Source organism: Triturus cristatus, chromosome 6, assembly GCF_964204655.1.
Source record: "Triturus cristatus chromosome 6, aTriCri1.1, whole genome shotgun sequence".
Classification (NCBI taxonomy): Eukaryota; Metazoa; Chordata; class Amphibia; order Caudata; family Salamandridae; genus Triturus; species Triturus cristatus.
The window spans coordinates 834,551,269-834,575,470 of NC_140589.1; the positions used below are offsets into that span (position 1 = coordinate 834,551,269).

The 24,202-nt window shown below is 49.6% G+C and overlaps 1 protein-coding gene across 5 annotated transcripts in view; it reads left to right on the forward strand.

The window, feature by feature from the left end:
- Positions 1–17,568: 17,568 nt before the first annotated feature.
- ARID1B (AT-rich interaction domain 1B) overlaps positions 17,569–24,202 on the forward strand; it is a 736,193-nt gene continuing 729,559 nt past the window's right edge. For 4 of the 5 annotated variants that reach the window (XM_085611434.1, XM_085611437.1, XM_085611436.1 and 1 more), the window contains exon 1: positions 17,569–19,593. In XM_085611434.1, the coding sequence (XP_085467560.1) occupies positions 18,001–19,593 (1,593 nt within the window). In that variant the 5' untranslated portion in view covers positions 17,569–18,000. The remainder of the gene's footprint in view (positions 19,594–24,202) is intronic. The other variant, XM_085611435.1, reaches the window with a different exon arrangement.

Here is a 24,202-nt window from a genome sequence, read left to right on the forward strand (position 1 = left end):
CACATTGAGTGGAATAAAGTGAGTCTCTAGCAACACACTATGTACTTAGGACTAGTCACACATCACCACTGATGTTTTGGAAATACAAGGCTTTCCGAACTATAAACTACCCACGGAGTGGGGATCTGAGAATATATGTCCAATGAGTGAGTAACTAGTAACTGAATACCCGTGCTTCATGGTTGAGGAGCCCCATGAGCTGTGCACGGAGAGTAGTAAGATCATATTTTCTTCGTAGTTTCCTGCACAGGGCCGCTTCAACTCTGATTTTATATATGTTAGTGTCTCTGAGGAATACAAAGGTCATGTTTTGGGCATTATCAAAATAACGATTGAATTCAGCCCTGGCAAACCATATAAATGTCTGTTACTTTGAGCCGCCTTGTAGTGTGGCCTAAATGTCCTAAGATGCACACACATAGTATCGGGAGTGAATTGTTCCAGTCCACGACGTAATGGCCTCTGTGAAGATTGTGTTATATATGTTTGCGAGGCATACTGTTCCAAGATGGCCGCCACGGTAGTTACCAGATGTAAGTGTTCTTGAATTCAGCCCTGGCAAACTATATAAATGTCTGTTACTTTGAGCCCCCTTGGAGTGTGGCCTAAATGTTCTAAGATGCACACACATAGTATCGGGAGTGAACTGTCCCAGTCCACGACAGAATGGCCTCTGTGTAGATGGTGTTATATATGCTTACGAGGCACACTGTTCTAAGATGGCCGCCACGTTAGTTACAAGATCTCAGTGGCCCGCGCTTCACTATGCGCAACATGTGATGCGGACTAGGGGGTGTGGCTAGACAGCACTACATCTGAGGCTGGGTACTGATTTGGAGTTGAGGCGGTGACGAGACAAGGATTGCTCCGTTTGTGGTTACGGTGAGACTTTGGCTTCCTGGTCTAAAGGTAGGGGGATGCCATGGGTAGGGTAAGGGTTGCCCTACGCTGACTCCTATGGCCTCGTTTGATTTATAGCTAATTGCAAGCGGGCTAGCGTTAAGTCGCGGAAGAGTAAAAGACTGGGTATTGGTTGCCGAGCCAGGAATTGTGACCATTCAGCTTCGTAGCCATTTGAAATGAAAGTTGTGGTGATTTACGAGGCAGATACTAACTCGCCATGATGATTCACAATCCTCTCTGTACATAGTGGAACAGGGTGGCATGAATTCGGGTTATTCACCTCTGACCAGAGTATAGTACAGGTGGCTTTTGAGACAAAATAAGACGAAGGGTGTTGCGAAGGGGAAAGAACCACCAGTCTCGCTTTCTTAAGCTGTGTATTCTGACCCGTTGATGAATGTAGAAAAACCCTTTTCCACAGGTTGAACACGCGCTAGTTACAGCGCTTTTTAAGGAATCGGAAAAAGGAAAAGAAATTCCGATTGGTATTGTGAAGGCTGGTATGAGCGTCCTCGGCCTTTACATGGTAAATATATGTATGGGAACTAACAGTTTGGTGTCATGGATGAATGGTTGGTCCAACTTTTATTTGAAGTATGAATAGAAAACAGTCATTCTATTTGTCTTCCTGTCTGCTTTTTACACAGCCCTTCCATAAAACAGGAAAGTGGATGTCCAGTTAAACAAACCCTATGCCCTGATGAAATTGCCAAAAAACTAGTGGCAATGAAACATGTTGGCCTTCCTTATAAAGGTTAGCGACATTTAGTGCTTTTACTTTGAGTGGACTCACTGGTTGTGAATAAAGAGTTTGTCCTTTTGAGTGAGTTTGCATCTCAATGTTATTGTTGCTCTGAACAAGCTGTTCTCAGCAAATCACTGGGTTTCTTTATTTTCACTCTTTGTTCATGGGGACAGCAAAGTGTTTCTATCAAAACTATCTCTGTTCTCTTTCTCTTTACTGGACATTATTTTCTTTCTTTTTGAGTTGGCAACCGATGATGACAAAACGTGGGCATACCAGCGAGTACCAGTTGGCAGCCTACCTGGTGGTGCGTACGTGAGGTGCCTTCTCATTTTTCACACTCTTTTCACGAATCACATCGTTTCTTGTGAGAGCTGGGGTGATACACTTTCTGTGAGTTCATGAAGGGTTGCATTGCAGATGATCTTAGATTAACAATTAAAGAGGTGTAGGGCCAGTCAAAAATTTATTGACATATTGCCAGTGGTTGGAACACAGTTGCTCCTGCCACCAGTGGTTGGCCTTTGAACGATTATTTTGAATCCTCTTGATGCCAAGCTATTTTTGTTGTTATTAGACTTTGAGTGGAGGGCAGCTTGGCATCTCTTCCCTCTAGAGCTCCAATTTGGAATGGGACAAGGGAATATTACCCAAACCGTAGGTAATGGAAGCTATCACCAACTCACAGCAACCTACAGTAAAGAGGATGTGAGATCTTTTTAGGGTCTAGTGGAGTTTTAAGGGAAATTTGTACCTAAATTTGCTAAAAGAGCCTATGATATCAGGCAATTGTTAAAGAAGGATGTAAGTTTTGAATGGAACAGTAAGTTACAATGGGATTTTGAAACAATCAAAGCTGATTTAATCATGCTTTACCCTTGAGCGGATTCGACCAAAAATGAGAGTGGTAATTACTACTGATGCTAGCAATACCGGGTTGAGAGCAGTACTTTCTCATATTGAATATAATGGGAAGAAAGTAACAATTGCACGTACATCATAATAGATTATTAAATCTGAATAGTGCTTCTCACTGATTGAGAAGAAAGTTTTGGCTTGTGTGTGGGGTGTGAGTTATGTCAGACAGTTTGTATAGGGAACTGAGTTTACTTTAAGAACGGACCATTAACCCCTTGTAAAACTTCTCACTACCAGTGGAATGGGTAAAGCTACTCCAGTGATTGCCAGGCTGTAACTGTGATTGTTGGATTATGCCTATGTTGTGGAATACCTTCTTGCTGTAAAAAATTGTGTAGCTGATTTCTTGAGCAGAGCACCTCTAGCCTCTACTAAGGATAAGGATATGGAATGGAGTGATTGCTTTACCAGTACCAGGTGCCATTTCTGTTGAAGAGTAGAATTCAGCAAGTGCTAAGGATGAACCTTTATATATGGTCAGAAGTAAAATGTTATCAGGCATGGGGGAGAAAAGACAGTTTAACACCAGATTTATTGAGTTTTCGGGGGAAATCCGACATGAATTATCTGTTAATGATGCTGGTTATGTTTTGCGAGGACACAGCAGTGTCCCCCCTTCTACTGTAATACCGAGAATACTGGACATTAATCATAAATGCCATTTCGCCATAGTGAAAAGCAAGAGGAAAATAAAGGAAAATTACTGGTGGCCAGGGATGGATGTTGTGTATGAGAGAAATGCCGGTTTGTGTGGGGATTTTGCCAATGCGGATAAATCGCAAGTTATGATAAGACCACCATTGTCTCCAATGCCTATTTGTGAATATCCATGGGAAATGGTGTGTATAGATATTTTGGGACCAATATGCAGAATGAGTGAGAAAGGTAAGTATGTGATTGTGTTAGCGGACATGTTTTCTAAATGGCCTTAAATAAAGATTGTGACCAGAGTGGATGCCAACACTACGGTGCAATTTATGGAGCAGATGTTTTTGAGGGAAGAGAGTTGTTGCCGACAACATTCAGCAATTTACTTCCACAGAAGTGAAGGAGTTATTGGGCAGGAATGGGATGAAACATAATTTCATGTCAGTGTATCACCCTGATGGAAATTGACATTTTTAACGGTTTAACAGTGTAATCATGGGTAGCATTCAAATTTCTTCAAGTAAAGGAAAAGCGTGGCAATTAGAGTTACAGAAACTGATTTGGTCATATCGCACTACGCCCAATGTAACAGGGTTTTCCCTGTTCAAAATGTTGAGGTAGCAGGAGATTTACACTAAGGATACTCTATGTTGGATGTCTAAGCAAAGGCTCAGTGACTGGTCCCAAGATAAGGTCAGACTGAATACTGAGAAGGCACAAAACACCCATAAGGGTTATTATGACTGCAAACCTGGTGTATCTAGAGTCAAATTAAGTGTTGGAGATTGGATGAAAGTCAACATTCCACAAATGATATCCAAAGGCAGTGACAGATATACTGCACTATTAAAAGTGGTCAACGTGCTTAATATTTCTGCTAAAATGACCAATGGCTGGCATTTCTGTAGATTGGTAAAAATGTGATAGGGTTGAGAGAAGGATGTGTGATGGAGAGCGTAAGTGTGCTGGGGAATGTGATCAGAGCTATTGATTATTTGAGTAGACCTCGTCTCAGGGTGGAGAAGATAGAAGGTCGTATGGTAATATGAATGTTGAGTGCAATAGAGAGAACAATGTGAGAAGGGAAATGGAGAATGTGTCTGAGGAATTGGTGAGGAATGGGTGTGCTGGAGAAAATTGCATAAGGTCAGTCAGTTGCATGGCCACGTAAATAGAAGGATTTTCTGTGACTTTTATACTTTTTTTTTTTTTTTAAAGTTTCAAAAACCTTTATTTCAGCTTTTAGCAACTATACAGTCATTCACCTACAACCTCATCGGCCGGCTACAAGGGATATTGCATTGAGATTTCAAACATCGTTTACACAGCCAATCTGCCGTCAACCCGGGGGCCCGGCGGCACGTCTGGACATACCCCTCTGTACGTCAATGTTGTGTAATACCGGGCAGCCGCAGGTCGCAGAACAAGGGAACGTCCCCCCAGGCCCACGTGGATCATGTACTGCCAACATACCCCCATCATGGGGCGCATCACTTCCACACACTCCACCAAGGATCACCCCAGTACAAGTCACTCTGGGCAAGCAAGTAGAGCATCCCGCCACCCATATCACCCCTCAGCTCTTCTCCACCACGTCCATACCACCATTAACTGTCCCCTTCAGTGGAGCTAGTCTGCGCCGCTAGATACGCTCGAAACGGATCCCATATGTCCTTTGCCCTACTCTTCAAAGGCTGCGTTTCAACATATATCGCATTCTGGTCCTGACAGTACAGAACATCCTCTAACCACTCCTTAAACATTGGGGCACGGCCCCTACCCCACCTACATGCCACACGCCGTTTCGCCAGCAACAATACAATGGTGACAAATTTACGGTGCTGCTTAGGCACCGACATCGTATAGCCCAGCAGCATCACTAGCGGGTCAAGCTCAACCACAGCCCCCACCATGGCCGTAAGGGCAGTGTGGACCTGCAGCCAGTAGTCAGCCACCCCTGCACACGTCCAAGCCAGATGCAGAAAATCAGCCCCCTCCGAACGGCACCTCTCACATTGATCAGAATCTGACAAACGAAATCGATACTTCCTAACAGGAGTGTAATACCAGCGCTGCAGAAACTTATAATGGATAATGCGCAATCTGCAGCTGGAGGAGATCTGGGAAGTGAGCTCACAGCAATACGCCCATTGCGCCTCCGTAATGTCCCTACCCAACTCAACTGTCCAACCGCGAAGCGCCCTACATCCTGCAGTCCCAGCGCCCTCTCGAATACTGCCATATAACTGAGAGACCAAATGTCGACCATCCGTAGTAGCGAGCAGAACCTGCAACGGCTTCACCAACTCGGGCTCCAGCGGAAAATGCGGGATCGCCAACTGCGGCATACAGGGCGTAGGGGTAATCCAATGATATGCCAAGTGGGCCTGCGCGCTCAAGTAATATACCTGAAAATCGGGAACGTCAAATCCCCCTTTACTGTATGGCAGGATGATAGTCGACCAAGCCAATCGGGGCTGTTTACCAGCCCAGAACAATCGCAGCAACTCAGAGCGCAGCGTCCGGAAAAAGAACGCACCTGGGTAATACGGAATGTTCTGGAAGAAGTACAAGAAACGAGGCAGCACCACCATTTTAATCAATGAAGCCCTACCAGCCATGGTCAGAGGCAACGAGATCCACCGCGACACATCCTCCGCCAGTTATCTCACGGCAGTGCCATAATTCAGGCGTAGAGTCTCTTCCCGGTTCGTCGAGACTCGAACCCCCAAATATCGGAGATCCGAGTCACACCACTCCAACGGGTAATCTAAGTCATATCGGCCGACCGCCGCCGTCAGGGGGAAAAATTGCGACTTCCTCCAGTTAATGTGGATCCCAGACAATCTCCCAAATACCACAAATTCGCGGAGCAGCGAATTCAGGTTATTCTGCGGATCCACCACATAGAGCGTTATGTCATCAGCATATAAGGACACATCAATCTGCCTTTGACAGCATTTGAAGGCACTGTGCTTGTGGAGTTGTCGGATACGACATGCCAGCGGTTCAATTGCTATAGCGAACAGCAGCGGGGACAGCGGGCACCCTTGTCTGGTCCCCCTAGTTAATGGAATCGGATTCGACAGCTCCCCATTGATCAACACTCTAGCCGTGGGGTCAGTATAAAGCAATTTTATCCAAGCGACAAAGATTTTGGGAAAACCCATCCGGTACAGAATAGCGAATAGATAATTCCACTCCACTGAGTCGAACGCCTTAGTGGCGTCCAGGAATATTGCCGCGACAGGCAGTTCCGGCGCAATCGTTTGAATCAAGGAGAAGAGCGTTCGCAAGTTACTAGCGGTGGACCTACCCGGGACAAACCCTGCCTGATCAGGAAGGACAATTTTGGTCATTAACAATGAGAGGCGCGTGGCCAGCACCTTCGCCAGTATCTTGGCATCACAATTTATTAGGGACAGTGGTCAATAGGAATCACAATCCTCCGCCGCCTTATCAGGTTTCAACAGGGAGGTGATCACCACCTCTCTCATCGATCCCGGCAGCACGCCCGCCTCCAGAGAGTCCTCATAGACCTCTCGAAGCACGGGAGCCATTATGTCAATATAGCATTTATAAAATTCCGCCGGCAAGCCATCCAGCCCGGGCGCCTTGCCATTACTCAAAGACATGATCGCTTCCCGTATCTCATCAAGCTCAAATGGGGCTCCCAGAAATTCCCTGTGTTCATCACTCAACCAGCATAAAGCTATATCGTCTAAGAAGTCCCCAAACTGGACCTCCCCAGCGTCACGGGCTGTGTATAATCTCTTGTAATGCTCAGTGAACTGCCGTGATATCCCCCTTGTGTCTTGATATAGAGCTCCGCTCTGTGCGCGTATCTCTAATATGTGTGAGGTGCCCCTTGTGTGCCTAGTGATGCCCGCCAACGCCCGCCCCGGTCTCTCCCCCTCACAGTATCGACGGGCCTGCCAGTGCTTCCCCCTGAAATTGGCTTCTCTTTCCGCCTCTTTCTCATACAGCTTGTCCCTAAACTCCGTGTGGGGTGGGCCCATCGGCCCACGGGCCATGGCAGATTCCAGATTCCAATTCCTTAAGTTCGGCCTCCAGCTTGGCAAGCGTGCTACGTATCGACTTCAATACTCCAAAGCTCTTGGAGATGTAAAATCCACGAATCGTGACCATAAACGCCTCCCAGATAGTCTCAACACTGGCCACTGACCCCTTATTACGTGGAAAAAATTCCGCAATCTCCTCCCCCAATTCCGTCTGAAATAGTGGATCCAATAGTGCCGTGGGTTGCATACGCCACTGCGGCGCTGCCCTACCGTATCCCGGGATAACTACCTGCACCAGCACCGGACAATGGTCCGAGTAGGACCGCAGCAAATGCAACACCCTGCCCAAATCAACCGCCAGTCCACGGGACAGTAAGCAGTAGTCGAGTCTGGCCCAAGTGTTGGCATACACCGTGAAATGCGTTCCCTCACGGACTCCAGCATGTGCAAACCTCCAACTATCTATTAGGTCACCTTCCATCATTATACCCGCCACCGTATCTCTCGCGTTTCTGTTATATTGGGGGCTACCATCCGATCTGTCCAGCCCAGGCGACAATGTGACATTAAAATCCCCACCCCATATGACATGCATGGATCCAGTATTCAGTATCTCGCCCCACAATTTGGTGTAAAACGCAGGCGAGTCCACATTAGGCCCATAACAATTGACAATTGTAATCGTATCAGTTCCCAATCTGCACCACAACAATACAAATCTCCCCTCATCATCCATGCGCTCACCCAGTCGTACGAACGGCACCGTTTTTTTTTTTTGTTTTTTTTTTAAACCTTTATTGCAGAAGTCAAAAGAGATACAAAAATGGGCCTACAACCTTCGGGCCGGCCGCTAGCAAACAATAAGAGCATAGAATACAAGTGGGAAACACACGCTGCAGCGTGAGAGAGATCACAGGAGTTGGAAAGAAAAAACGTTGGCGGCCAGCACCGTTTTTTTTAATCAGGATCACCGTGCCTCTGGCATAACCAGAATATGAGGAGAAACATCGCACTGCCGCCCACCTATTCGCGAAAGTGTAGATAGACCGGGGGCTAAGATGCGTTTCCTGCAACAGGGCGACCTGCACTTGATGCTGGTCCAAATAGGCCACCACCCTCCGACATTTTCTCGCATCATTCAGCCCACGGACATTCCAGGACATAACCGTAAGTCTAGAGTTCCGACTTTGTTCAGTCATCCTCGGTCAGCCATTCATGAACCAGCCTTCCACCCCACCCCAACCGCATCGCCCGCCCGGGGGAACAGCCATACCACGCATTACCCCAGCTACATCCTGCCAAGGCAGCCACAGGGACCCCCGCAGCGTCCGCGCTGTACATTCCTAGCTTTTTCCCACTCCATAGCCGACCAACACCGTACCAGTTAGTTGCATTACTCTCAGTTTGCCAGTGCCAATCATACAGACATACCTTCCTACCCGTGTACCCACCCTCCTCCCACTGTAGCAATCCCCAACCTGCCAGCAGCATTCCCTCCCCATCCCTCCCACACATCCCCCAGTAACTAGGGCCAAAACAACCCTCAACCTCAAAAACATCTGCTAGGGTACTTCCCATCCGGTAACGTATCTAGGCGGCACCACTATGACCCCTCCCACGACAGCCCGCCCGAGCCACATCACGTGTAGCCCAGCCCGGCAGCCAGGAGGGGGCGTCCGGCGCTATAATCAGAGACAACCTGTGGAATACCGTCGTCCCCCAATGATGTCCTTTTACCTGTTACAGAAATACGGTCCTGCATCGCATACTACTAGGGACCCCCCTACCCTAGGGACCCCGGAAACAACTTTTAGCATACTACCCCCTTGTCCTCCCCCTCAAAAATGCCCACCCGTAGAGCCTTACAATGTCCATCAACGATAAGTTCCTAACGCAGTTCTGGAGCAGCGCTCCACGCTCACCTATGAGTCAATATGTATACACAGTACTGGCCACTCACGGTTCCCCATCTGCCAGCCTCTCTTGACTAGGGGCCAGGTCCTCGTCCGCTCCTGCGTCCAGCCTCCGAGTCCGTTTGATCTGCTTGAGAAAATCCTCCACCTGCTGTGGGTTGGTAAAGAATTTCTGCCTCCCTTGGTGCGTGACCCGCAGCCGTGCAGGGTAAAGCAAAGCATAGTCTATTTGCTGGTTGCGCAGTTTATTTTTGACTGCAAGGAATTTCCTTCGTTCCTCTTGGACAAGTGGGGTGAAGTCCGGATACAACGTGAAGGAGTTGCCTTCATATGTCAATGACTTCGCACTTCGTGCCGCTCTTAAGGCCGCGTCCCGATCCCGGTAATTCAGCATACGGGCTATAATCGGCCTAGGCGTCGTCCCCGGCTTCGATCTGGGTCCCAAGGTCCGATGCGCCCGCTCCACTATGAAGTGTGTAGAGAATACCTCTGAGCCCATCGCCGCCACCAACATCTTCTCAACATACTCCTCCATTTTACCCACATTGGTCGTTTCCGGAATACCTACGATGCATACGTTGTTCCGCCTACTCCTCGCTTCCAAATCCTCATTTTTAGCTGCGATGACACGTAGGAGGTTATCCATTCTGGATAGCTGCGTCGAGTGTTGGGTTACCACATCCTCCGAGTCCGATATGCGTTGTTCCGCCTCTTTCAAGCGACCCTCGTGCGCATCCACCTTATGCACTACCGCATCCATACGCGACGAGAGTCGGTCTACCTTATCCGCAATGGTCGCGAACCCTTGGCGCACCTCGCAAAGTACTGCTTGTAAATTCAGCGCCGCATCCGCCGCGCTCCCTGATGTTTCCGCCATCTCATCCGGGGGGGCGCGACTTCTCTTCAGGCGCTATCACTTTTTTACTCGCCGCAAACGTGAGTTTGGGCTGTCTAGCATCCGTTTTGCCCATCGCTGGCCCGGAGGCAGAGGTTTCCAACACCACCAGCTCAGGCCCCACTGCCCCGTGCACAGGTCCCGAGTGAATCGCCCCCGCCGCTGCACCAGGGGAACCAGCCGTAATCCTCAGACCTGGGGGGCAGTATGCCTACTTCAGCGATATCTATCACCACGCTGCCTTCCCTCCGCCAGGCCCAGTGTCCATCCAATATTGTCTCTGCTGCGCCCGATGCACTGCGCGCTGACTCACTCCCAATGACCAGGGGGGGAAGGGATCGATGCCCCCGCTATCCCCGCTTCCAAAGATATTCCGGCCTCAGGGGTCCTCCACCCAACGCCAGCCAGCGCAAGGTCAGGTGCGGGTGCTCAGTCCCTGCGTTCACTCCGGGGGACAAGGGGGGGGGGAGGAGTCACCCCGTTCGCTCTCACCCGTCACTCTGGACGTCCGGTCTGCCCCAGCAAGCCCTCCAGGTCTCCACGGGGCCGGGGGGCCTGCCAAATCGTCTCCACCGTTCGCGGCCTTCCGCCTCGTTGCCAACCACGGCCTCGCCTATCAGCCCGGTCCGGGGCCTCCGCACAGCAGTTTACGGCGTCGCAGCCGCCGCAACTGTCGATTTCTCTCGCGGCGATCTCCCTGCAGCTAGGACCTTCCACTCTCGTCCGCACACTCTCGGCAGCTATCCGGACCTTCGAGGGCACCGACGGCACCCAGGTGTGCCCGCAAAAAGGATAAATTACCGGAGTAATAGCACCGGACTGCGGGAGCCCTACAAGAAGGCGTCCATTCGCTAGCGCGCCACCTAGCGTCCCCGACTTTTATACTTTTGTTCATTGAGATTTTGGTTGAGTTTGGGTTAGGGGGATTATGGTAGACTGTAACCTTATGTTTGATATTTTTGTAACAGATAAGTGTGTGGTTACAGTTATCTTATGCTGTAAATTAATATTATTCTATATTTTTGTCGTTCGTTTATTTTCAAATTTGTGTGTTTAATAAAATGGGGAGATGTGTTTTGTCTTGGTTTCTGTGGAATGTGGAACCCTCTGGCAAATTTAGAATGTGAGCACCGAAGGATTCCCTGAAGCATCATTTAAAGAGAAGGCTGGAGGAGGGAGGAAGCAGGGAGTGCTAATAAAGGAGTTGTACTGTTATTCATGAATCTGGGTGAACAATGTTATGTTCAAGGGAACACCCCCACGCTTACGCGAGGGTGGTCCCGTCTGTGACCCGGAAGGGCCTAAGTAAATAAATGGGGGCTGGACCGGATGATCCGGGTCAGTGCACCGAAGCGCAATACAAAGCGTAGGTGTGTGTTTTTATATCTCCTCCAGATACCGGAGTGCATGCTGCCCGCCTACCTCCCGCTGTCCTTCTCAGTCCGATACCGGACACAACAACTGGCGACGAGGGGGTCTCTTCCGGACTCTCGCTACCCGACGGCTGGATCCTCGCTGCCTGACCCGCTCCGGTGGCGGCCGCCACACGGAACGCTGCTCTTCGCACGTGCGTGCGTCTACACGCGGCCTGTCCCGGCCGCCTTCCTGCTTTCTCCCGGTCCCCGGCCCGCGTCGAAGCTGCCGTCCTGCACCAAGAGCGCGTGGAAGCGCTCTCATCGACCGGCCTGCTGCCTGGTTTCCCCCATCGTGTGCTGCATTGGAGGACGCACCCCTACAGCCTACTCCTCCTGGTCAGTTGCTGCCTGTGTCCCTGCTGTGGGTTGCTGGCCGTGGTGGCGGCATCGGGGTGGCGGTGAGGCTGCTGTGAGACGGAGGGGTGCCCGGGTCTGCTGATTCCTGCCCAGGGGGTCTTACCTGCTGCCGCCTGGTGCCACGTGGAGTGTGCTCGTCGACGCTCGACGCCTGGTGCCTGTGGCCTGGATGCTGGGTGCCTGGAGGCCGCATTTTGCCGCGGCCTGCGCCGGACGTGCTGAGTTTTGGCTGTTGTGACTGCGTCAACCCCTGAAGCGCCTCATCTGTCGTTTCGAAATCTGCATCCACTAGCTGTTTGGTTCCCCCGCCCAGTCAGCGCCGAGATGACGACGGTTAACCCGGTGGAAGCATTCATTGTGGACGGCCCGCCTTCCGCCCAGGTGGCCAAGTGGAAAGAGTGGCTGGAGCGCCTGGAGAATTATTTTGCCGCAGTCGGCCTCAAGCCTGAACGACATCGGCCCATGCTCCTGCATCTGGGTGGTGCTGCAGTTCACCGTTTGGCCAAGTCCGTGGTGGAAACCGGTCCTCCCTACACCTATGCCACACTCAAGGCGGCCCTGACCGCGCATTTTGAGCCCCTAGCGAATCCAGATTACGAACGTTTTCTCCTACGCCAAGCAAGGCAACAACCCGAGGAATCTGTTGACACTTTCTATGCTCGTCTGAAAGAACTGGCAAGCACCTGTACTCTACCGGACACAGATGACGAGTTGCGGGCGCAATTTATCCAAGGCTGTTCGTCCGTGAAGTTGAGAGAAAGAGTCCTCGAACTGCCTGGAATCTCCATGGCGGATATTCTCACCATGGGCCGGTCCAAGGAATTGTCCAAGGTGCGCGCCGCACATATGGAAACGGCCCTCCAACGGCAAGTGAAAACAGAGCCAGTTAACGCTGTGGTGGCGACTACCCCGAAGAAAGCGTCTAAAAAGAAGCCGGAACACGGAACACCACCACCATCGTCTCGCACCTGCTACATGTGCGGAGGCCCGTACCCACACCAAGGTCCATGCCCGGCGCAAGGAAAAAGGTGTTCGGCATGTCGTCGTCTGAACCATCTAGCCAAAGTGTGCCGATCGGCAGGACGTCAGCGGCAACAAAGTCGGCAGATCAATGCGGTGGATGCCCCTCCACCCGAAACTGAGGAAGACGACATGGATGACGATGAGGACGAAGGCACGGTCCATGTAATTCACGCTTTACAGCCGGATGGATGTCCGAAACGTAGAGCACCGAAGTGTCACGTCAAGATTGCAGGGCATCTAACGCCGGTGCTGATCGACACAGGTGCGTCAATCAACATAATGGCCCAGTCCATGCTGAGATCCTTCCCAACTCAGCCCGTCCTGAAGCCAACGTCCATACAGGTGTTTGCTTATGGCTCCGGCACACCACTCACTGTGGTAGGCGTCTTCACCACCGACATTGCCCACGAGGCCAACTCCGTCCGCACCAAGGTGTACGTCACCAAGGAGGGTACGGGGATGCTGTTGGGCTGTCGTACGGCGGAACATCTGCAACTGGTGGTTTTTGCGTTTGCTGTGCACCTGGAGGATGTCGAGTCATTGGTGGAAGAGTTTCGAGACCTGTTCAACAGCATTGGATGCCTGAAGGACCACCTGGTACGGCTGCACATAGACCAATCAGTACAACCAGTTGCTCTCAAGCATCGGAGAGTAGCGTTTCATCTGCGGCCCAAGGTTGAAGAGGAACTAAGAAAATTGGAGGCCGCTGACATCATTGAGAGAGTGGATGGGCCAACCCCTTGGGTCTCCCCCATTGTGATTGCCCGGAAACCAAAACAACCGGGTGAAGTCCGGATATGCGTGGACATGCGTCTGCCGAACCACGCCATCAAGCGGGAACGCCATCTGACGCCCACTGTCGACGACATTGTTGCGGAGGTCAGCGGATCGCGCTGGTTCTCGAAGATGGACCTTCGGGCGGGCTACCATCAACTCCTGCTGGATCCCGAGTCAAGAGCCATAACCACCTTCTCCACCCATGTGGGCCTGCGCCGCTAAAAGCGCCTCAGCTTCGGGGTGTCCAGCGCGGCGGAAGTGTTTCAGGATACCATCAGAGGGGTGTTGGCTGGCCTCAGTGGAGTCATAAATGTCAGTGATGACATTCTTGTACATGCGCCGACTCTGGAGGAACACATGAACTGCCTACGATGCGTGTTCCGGAGACTCCAGGACAGTGGCCTCACGTTGCATCGCGAGAAGTGCGAATTCCTAAAAAAGGAGATAGCGTTCTTTGGATATCACTTTTCGCAACAAGGAGTGTCGCCCGACCCTGCCAAAGTTCGAGACATCCAGACGGCACCGGCCCCGACCACAGTCACCGGAGTGAGAAGCTTCCTGGGCATGGTCACCTACTGTGGTCGCTTCATCCGGAACCTCACGAATCTAACAGCACCTCTACGGGACCTCACGAAGAACGCCGCAACCTGGGAATGGGGCCCCAGTCAAGAGAAGGCTTTTCAGGACACCAAACACGCTCTGTCCGCCGAAACCACCCTGGCGTACTTTGACCCCACCCGGGAGTCCGAACTGTCGGTGGATGCCAGTCCAATCGGTTTGGGTGCTGTATTGTCCCAGAAGCAACTGGACGGGGAATGGGCCCCGGTTGCCTATGCGAGCCGGGCTCTGACGGAAACTGAGCAAAGGTACTCGCACATCGAAAAGGAGGCGATTGCGATACATTGGGGGTGTCGTCACTTCCATCTCTACCTATATGGGCAGCCATTCACGGTCCATACTGATCACAAACCGCTGATTCCTCTCTTCATGGGCGTGTCGTCGAAACCACCCCCAAGAATCGAAAAGTGGATCCTGCAGTTGCAGGAATATCAATTCAAAGTGGTCTACCGCCCGGGGACGCAAAACCCCGCGGACTTCCTCTCCAGACATGCCCGGCCAGTTACCCGAGAAGAGGAGTCTGAAGCGCAGGAGACGGAGGAGTATGTCAGGCTGGTGGTGGAACGCTCCCGACCCCTGCCCATCAGGCTCGAGGACATCCTGGAGGCGACCAAACAGGATGACTGCTGGGAGTTGGTGATATCCGCGATTGGATCAGGAAGGTGGCACTCCCTGTTGGAGAACCTGACACACCGCACAGATGATGCACAACTGGCGTTAAGGGCTCTTCACAACGTCCGGTCTGAATTGGCCGTGTCCCCCGAGGGATGTCTGATGAGAGGCACGCGTCTGGTTATCCCCAGGTCATTACAACAGCGAGTGGTGGATTTAGCTCACATTGCGCACCAAGGGGTAGTCAAGACAAAATCCCGTCTGAGGAGCAAGGTGTGGTTCCCTGATCTGGACAGTGTGGTGGAGAGGACTGTCCGGTCTTGTGCGCTCTGCCAAGCGGTAGGCCCAGCGGATCCGCCGGCCCCAATAGTGACGGAAGATATACCTCCTCACCCGTGGCACCGGGCGAGTGCCGACTTTGGGAGCCTACCGGATGGCCGACACATGCTTGTCGTCATTGACGATTTCTCAAAATACCCCGAGGTTGAGGTACTGGACTCCATTACGGCGAGCAACACCATACCTCGGTTCGAGAAAATTATGGCCAGCCATGGGCTAATCAAGGAGCTACGCACAGACAATGGTCCGCCATTCACCAGCCACGAGTTCTCTGAATACCTCCGATCAAGAGGTGTCCGTCATGTAAAGATCACACCACGGTGGCCACAGGCTAATGGTGAGGCCGAGCGTTTCATGCGCACCCTGAACAAAGTGCTCCGGATAGCAATGTCTCGAGAGCAGAACATGGAGTGTGCCCTGTACAATTTCGTAAAGGAATACAGACTTACGCCTCACTCGACCACCATGGCCAGCCCTGGTTTTCTGTGCAATCAACGGGTGCTGAATGATGTATTTCCCCAAGTGACACCATCCTTGCCCGCGTATCGTCAAGTATCCGAACGCCTCCGACAGAGGCGGGCCAAGAATGACCGAATGTCCCAGAGGCGCCATGCCAGGAGCAATGCGTTGGTGGCCGGTGAACGGGTGCTGGTGAAGAATCGACATCCACGAGGGAAGTTCTCCCTTCCGTTTGAACCGGAGCCCTGGGTGATTCAGACAGTTAAGGGCACGATGGTCACTGCCCAGAGGGGCCATGAGACAGTCACCAGGAACATCTCCCAATTCAAAAAATACCGGTGCCCGGCACAACCAAGTGAGATGGTGCCAGAGCCTGAGGGTGGCGAACCGACGGGCGACGTTTTTGACGAGGAGAGTGGTTCACCAGGGCCAGTCCCCCCACTGCCTGGGGCAGTTGTGGAACATTCACCAGGGGCGGCTGGAGCGGAAAGCCGTAGAGATGTGAGCGAAGGTCGAGGTGGACACAGATATCATCTCAGAGCCAATCCAACGGTGTCGTCTCGACTGAGAGGTTTTGTAATGGACTAGAGAAAAGAAATGCAGTGTTTTCCCGTTCTTTTGTTTTCTCTCTCTCTCTCTCTCTCTCTCTCTCTCTCTCTCTCTCTCTCTCTCTCTCTCTCTCTCTCTCTCTCTCTCTCTCTCTCTCTCTCTCGTTTTGAACTGGAGCACCCTTCCAACCGGTGTTGTGTGTTTGTTTTGTTGTGCCATGATAAAGGAGGAATGTTATGTTCAAGGGAACACCCCCACGCTTACGCGAGGGTGGTCCCGTCTGTGACCCGGAAGGGCCTAAGTAAATAAATGGGGGCTGGACCGGATGATCCGGGTCAGTGCACCGAAGCGCAATACAAAGCGTAGGTGTGTGTTTTTATATCTCCTCCAGATACCGGAGTGCATGCTGCCCGCCTACCTCCCGCTGTCCTTCTCAGTCCGATACCGGACACAACAAACACCATCCTCTTTCTCTTTGCGCCCCATTTGACCTTCTACCCCATGTTGGCCCAGACTTCTTTGTTTCTGTGCCCCATTGTCTTTAAAAGCCATGTCCTTCTTTCCTGGGTTCCATGTCTCGGAGCCTCGCTGTCTGTCAGTCTTTTGCCTCTGTCTTTCTCCTTGTCTGGGCCACTCCATGTGTGTGTGGCTGAAGGGGGCCAATGACGGCTCACTGACTGTGTGATATCATGACGCGTCTGAATCTCCTCTGGGCACAGTTCCTGATTGGATACAGCCTTCCTATGAGGCACCGCACAATGAAATGATTATACATTTGGTAGCAAGGCTTCTTAGCAGTGCGAGCAACAAGTAATCAATGTAAGTGCCTGGAGATTGTTTTTGCCAGTCATAAAATACTGTAATACAATATGCTAATTCAAGAACAGCAATGCTACTTCTTTTTATTTTTTTATGAACTCTTTTTTCTCTGTCAATTGCAATTTGCAAAACTTTGTTGTAAAAACAAAGGGAGAGCCAACACAGGAATAAAGTGCTCTGTCTGTGGTTTTGAAAGAAAATAATTTTCTTACAAAACAGGACTCTGTTGCATTCTTACTGTTGACGGGAAACCGCTCTGCAAAAGGGGAGCCTGCATCAGCAAACATAGCATGATTGTCGAGCTTCATTAGCAGAAGTGCCCTGTGATCAGATTTGCAAGGCGCGCCCCATGCAGTAATCCTCCTACAGAGCCTGGGTGCGTGTCTGTGTGAGAGCGTGCATGGCTAGCCTGTGCTCGCTCGCTCTCTTTCTCTCTCTCTCTCTCGCTGCTCGCACAGCCCGTGTGAGCTGCCTGGCTGGCTCGGGGAGGAGGGACTAAAAGCAGCAGGAGGAGGAGTGCGGTGGTGGGGGCAGGGAACCGATCCAGTCCGGGTTTTCTAGCCGCCCGAGTCCCCAGAAAGAAGTGGATAATAGTTGCTGGGAGCTCGCTTCTTGTGCCATGCTGGGCCAGATAGGCTTCACCAGACGCGTATCTTGCCCATATCCGGGTTAGAGAAGGGAAGGAGAAGAAGAAGGAGAGCGTTTCATTGAAACCCGAACAAAAACTTCTGAGCATGAGAGCAGAGCGGAGCGGCGGAGACGGGCACCGGCAGTAAGGGCACATTACCATTGTCTTGTCACAGACCGGGAGGTTTAGCTTCCTCCTCCAGCCCCTGTTGGGATGAGCATGGCTCCGGTTCTAGGGGGCTAAGCGTGTTCGGTGGGCTCCCCCACTGGCCCGCTCTCCCGCTGCCGGCTGCGGGGCTCTGGGCTGTGTTTTCGTTTTTTTTCTGCTGACTGGGTTTGACTTTGCAATGTTGGAGTGATCATGGCCGCGCAAGTGGTAACGGCGGCGGCGGCGGCAGCCCAGACGAACAATAAGGGAAAGAACCCGGGTCTGTCACCCAGCTTAAGTCCGGAGCGGGGCCCTGGGAAGGCAGGGGTCACAATGCCCGCAGGAGAGCATGGGACCAGCGGCGGAGGTACCGGAAGCATGAATAACAACAACAATAATGGGGAACACCACCACCACCACCTCCAGCACCATCATCACCACCACCTCCAGCATCACCACGAACAGCTCAGTATGGCCAGTGCGAGATCTGCCTCCCCTTCCAGGGACCCCGGCTCCGCCAACAACAGCAGCAGTGGCTCTTCGGATGCCATGGAAGGAGGTAGTTCTGCTTTGTCTTCTCCTAGTGCTGGTTTGGAGACTAGTGTCCTACCCAATCATAAGCTGAAGAGTGGTCGAGGAGGAAACGATGATGGAGACCAGCACCCTGCCCATCACCAGCTTCACCACCACCAGGTCCAGCACCTTCATCACCACAGCCACCTCCACCATCCACATCCCCAACAAGTCCACCAGCAACACCATCACCATTCGCAGTCCATCCACCGACCGCAGCAACACCCCTACCAACAAGGTGCAGGGCAGCAGGCACCTGACATGGACCCCCATCCTCATGGAGCAGGCCGCACTAAGGAATGTGCCCCAACTGGTCTTCTGGAGCAGCGTGCCAAGTCACAGAGTGTTATCCGGGGCCCTGTGGTGAAGGAGGAGGAGGAGGACCCACTGGGGGAGCCAGGTGGTGGGGGCCCCTACTCTGAACAGCAGCAGCCGGGCTTGACACCTATGTCAGGGGTAGGTGGGCCGCACAGCAACAACAATGGCACTGGCCACCAGCACCACCAAGGTGGTGGTGGCCGCACTTCCTCACACAGCTCGGGCTCCTCTTCATCATCCTCCTCTGACTATAATAACCACTACTATGGTGGCGGGGGCTGCAGTCCTGCCCCTGTTACTGGAAGTAGAGCTGTTGGGCCTTCCTTTGAGCAACATAGTGGACAACAAAGCCCTGGTGTAGGGTTGATGCAGCACCCAGAGTCCGGGCCACACAGCTCTACCAATAACACCAACTCTCATGAGGCCTACTCTAACCACAGTGGCCCGACTTACAACCACTACCCAGGAAGCTACCCAGTGCGGCCCAGCCGAGGAGGTGGTGGGGCCGCTCCCATGGAAAGTAGGGCTGGAAGTTATGGTGGCTATGGGGTGGTAGGCTCCCCTCGACATCAGCAAGGTGGCATCACTTCTGGGGGGACTCCCAGCAGCCTAAATAAGGCTGGAGGCTTCCAAAGGTTTGCAGGGCAGCAGAGCCAGCACCCATCTGGGGCCACTCCTACTTTGAACCAGCTGTTGACCTCCCCTAGTCCCATGATGAGGAGTTGTGGCAGTGGCTACCCTGACTACAGTAGCAGCAGTCCCCATGCACCCCAGCAGCAGCCGCCAGCAGGCATGGGGAAGGACATGGGCTCACCACAATATGGCAACACCGGCAACCAAGTCTGGGGGGGACCACAGAGGAGCCACCCGGCCTTGAGCCCAGGAAGCTCAGTACACAGCCATGGCAGAGCCCAGGTAAAATACCAACTTTGACCCTTGCCCCTATGACATAATTTTCATTTTTTATGCATCTACTGTTGTGTTACATTGTGCCAGTTGGCTTCCTCAGAGTGCCAAAGGCCACAAAGAATGCATTACATCTAAAATAGGAGCTGACAATACAATAGTAAGACCAGTGTAAAATAACAGCTCCGATATCCTAGCTTACTGGAGAATCCTCTATGTTAAAGGTGGAAGGGTGGTCATAGCTATTGAACTGATCCTACAAATTATTCCTCTTGACAGCCCTCTTAATACCCCTTTGCGTTTTCATGGGTGGAGCATTAACTTGGATTGAATCAAAACAGAAAAAAACGCTTTGTTGAGGAATTTCTGCAGGCTTGGCCTTTCCCTCGCAATGGAGAGTACAGTTTAGAGACAATCGTTCACCTTTGCATTTCCGAATTTTTTTACAGTTACCAGGTATATGTGTTGGTGAAATTAAGGGCTTATTATGTGGGAATGGACACTGCAGTTAGGGTTAAGTCACGGTAAAAACATTAATAGGTAGAGAAAACATCGTCTTTCCTCTTTGCTACCCTTACATTGCATGAGGTGAAATGATAAAAGTACCGTGTTGTTTGTGTTTGCCTATATATCTGCAGTTGTTGCCTGCATATGTGTAGAGGAAACGTTCATTCATATTGGAAATACATTAATTTTCTACCACGTTTTTATTCAGTAAAATAAATCGGAGATTAAATAACATTCAACTTGTGTGTTTTTAAAATGAAGGCATTTCCATCAATGTTATGATCACGACGAGTGGTAGAACTACCGGTTTCCTCAAACCTAGCCTTTAGTGTGAGCTTCGAAGGAAAGAACATGGGATCTATAGCACATGTAGTGCAGCTAATCTTAGTATTTCTGAACTTGTGAAAAGCCAATCAATAGGTTAATAATTTATCAGATAACATTATTTTGTGGATCGAATCCATTTAGATTGCTTATTTCGACTCCCCAGCGCGGCAGGCGAGCAGGAGGCCTCGCGCTGTGGTTTGTGCTTTTTGCCTTGCAGCTGAGCCGAAACAGTGACTTGATCTTCTTTGCAAGGTTTGGAATTTGAATTGTGGAGGTAAAGTGGCTGTAATAGTCTCCAGACAGCTGCCTCGGAGTTGACATCTAATCTGCCATCTGATTGGCTCGCCTCTCACCATTGGGCATTTAGCACTGCTGATGTAAATAGAAGTGCTGAGCAGCACACACAGAAGACAGCCATCCTGCCTTCACATAATAACAAAGCAATCGCTCCCCGCGGCAGGTGAAAGATCCCCAGGAAAGAAGATTTAAAACAAAAGTACATCTGCAGGCTACATTACAAACACCCTGATCACCTAGAAATGCAGTTCATTATTGCTGGCGGAAACACACGGGATACTGATTCGCATGCATGTTTCTATTTCATCTGTTTGAACACGGTGACAGGCAGAAATATGGTAAATGTTAATTTTGTTAAAGCAGTGCCCATATTAAAATGTGTTTAGCTGTCGGAGAATGTGCCCAAGCCTCAAGAATTTGTATTTTACATTGTGTGTATATTTTTCGTGCCGAACACAAATATGTTTCTGTCGGGCTCTTTTTATTTTCCATTTTTTGTTTGTATTGAAATGGGTGTTCTGTGCACGACTGTTAGTAGTACTCCTTAAACACAGGGCTAAAATCTAACATGTTTACCACATTTTAGACTTTATCTTCTAGTAGAATGGCCTGCCATGTTTATTTGGAAATATACTGCCGATCTGCCCAGTTTGCCAATTTATTTGATTGATGCTTTTAACATTTTGCAAGTGTTGTATCTCATAGTCTATATTCAAAATATTTTTTACATATATTTTTATTCTCTAATGTTCACATATTTTTTTGTGCACTAATTGCTTACATGTTTGTGATGGAGACGTAGTTCTAGATTCTTTTAAAGAGGGGGCACTGTGGAATACATTGTTGGAGATGGCCGCTTTCCTTATACAGGAAGGCCAGAGGGTCGAGATAAACATTTAACACTTGTTGTTCATGTCCACGTTCTAGATTTCAAAATATATCTTATTCTTCTTTCGCTACGGCCCTTCATGCTCGATATACGACCATAATGCTTTGTGCGTTATTTTATTTAGTATTTTTCATCGGCAGTAATTTAAATCTAATGAATACAGATATTTTCCCGAATGTGCACATATTTATTTTGACGGCTGAAAATGTTGGCAGGGGTAGTTTTTTTTTATTTTTTATGTATGATTTTGTCCACTGCTATGCATAGTGTATTTTGAGTAAAGTCATAATAGCATTTCTTTTGAAACGGTTTAAACAGCCAACGCAGTATAAAATGAAAAAGATCGTATTTGTGTGCATACGGTATGTAATACGATGGCATTTGTTGTATTGTTTAAGGAAATGTCTCAGGTTGTTGAATAAACAGACATTTTTCGTTAATTACCCAGCTATTAGTTGAATAGCCCCTACCTTGGCCTGAACATAGAGATAAACGTGGTGGATGAAACTGTAGCTTGGCGCTTTCGTAATTCAATCATGTGAAGTATATTTTATGAGGGTGTACATTAACCATGGACTTAGTATGCCACTGGAAATGCTAACATGTTGGGGCTGTTGCTTCGCATTTCCATTTATGAAGGTAGAGTATGAGTTCTTATGTTGTTTATTATGTGGGTAACATACTGTTTCGTATGTACTGAGAAAAATACTATTGGGCATTGAGATAATGTAGTTTATGTTATTTTGTGAGCTTCTTGGAGAGGATTGTTCTAGTTTTCTTGGAAAAATGTTTAATACACTTTAGCAGAACATGAACATATTATCCATGTCTAGTGGGCATCCACCTAGCTAGGTCTGATTGGGTCCAATGTACTCTACATTTCAACTCGACAGAAATAGCTTACATTTGTTGCTCTTAAATTGCTGGTTGTGGTTAATCTACCATAACTAAAATGCGTATTTGCCAAAGTGATGGCTATCTGACTGACTTTTATACCTCTCATTGATTGGCCGGGTTGATTTAGCTGATTAAACTGGCCAGGTGTGTGTCCACCCTTCCCTCTTTGCGCATCCACCTTGAAGATATACTCTTGGAATTGCTGTTTTAAAGCAGGGGTTTAATTTGTTATTATTTTGTCCTTTAGCATGCCAAAGATTCGACAGTGGTATAATAAAAAGACCCACCTCGCCCCAAATACTATCTCGAACGTGTGGTTAAATGAATGATATTTGTATTTTTTTAAAAAAAATTTATCCGTGTGTGAATTGTAGTTTGTTGGTTGCTACACACGATGGCGATTAGACCAGTATATTATTATCCTAGCCGTGCTCCTTCAACCTCGGGATAGAAGAAGAGTGAAATTGAGACATCGGAGCTTTATTGCACGTCTATTAAGTTATTAAGATGATGTTTTGGCAGATAGACGTCAGAAGACTCACGGTTGAGGTTTTACTCAGATTTCTTAGTTTTTATAGAGAGCTGGCCTCTCATTGAGAACATAGAAAACGTTGGTTGACGCAGTCCAATACATTCCAATAAAAAAGGGGGGGGCAATTTAAATACCCCTTACTGGTGCTATTCAGACAATCGCTCCTCGTCTCCTGCAGTCTGTTCCTTAGAATTATGAGAGAAAAGCCCAGCACGTTGGCAGACGCTCAGCTCTGGTTTGGGTGAGAGAAATAAAAAGTGGACTAGCGTTTTAGAACAAAAGTGACTCTGGAGGCAGAGTTAAGAAAATACGGTGGCCATTTTGGAATGTATAAATTTGTTTAATATTACAAACAGTTGAAGAAAAACGATATAGATTGCATCTATTGTTTTCCTCTGATAATTCTTTCTGCTCTCAGAAGTGCCATGGATCGAACGGTTCACCTCCTTTAAGACGTTTCAATTTCTGTAATAGTGGTTTCTTGTTTCCAAAATCCTACAAACAGTAATGCATACTACACTGGAAGGTATCGGTCGAGGTTGTGGAGTACCGCAATTGCTGTGTTCTAATAATACTCCGCTTCCAGCTATTGAAATTTAGCGAATACCGCATGGCTACCTTATTATATCCGTATACGGCGGAGGCTCACATTCTCTTTTGCGCGAGCTCGTTTTTTTCCTTCTTTTTTTTAATTCTCTTAGTTTCGCTCAAACCCCAGCTACACTAGTAGGAATGGGAGTTCTTAGCTGAGCATTAGGAGCATCGGAGGACCGGCGCAGCATAGGCTGTTGCTTATTCCAACTTCACCAAGGCGAGTAACAGTCCCGAGAAAAAGTCTTTGGGTGGAATGGGAGTAACGTTCCATATGTCTGGCTGCTACTGTTGGCGGAAGCTACTTAGTTGTATAATTTCCACTCGTCATGTAAGGGCATGTGTATCTTGGAAGTTCTCTTAAACGTGAAACGGCCCATCCATTTGAAAGGCGGCGTTTTCCCCTAAAATGTAATTGCTGTAACGTGAAGGCAGTGTAGTTGTCGGAGGTGAGGAGCGTTTAACGAATCCGCCCTCAAACCTGACTAGTATTTGTAAACACTGTGACATATATGATATTTGAAAAGTTGCCTTCTGGGTTATTGCCAGTGAAGTGCACTACACCTTGTTGTATGTCT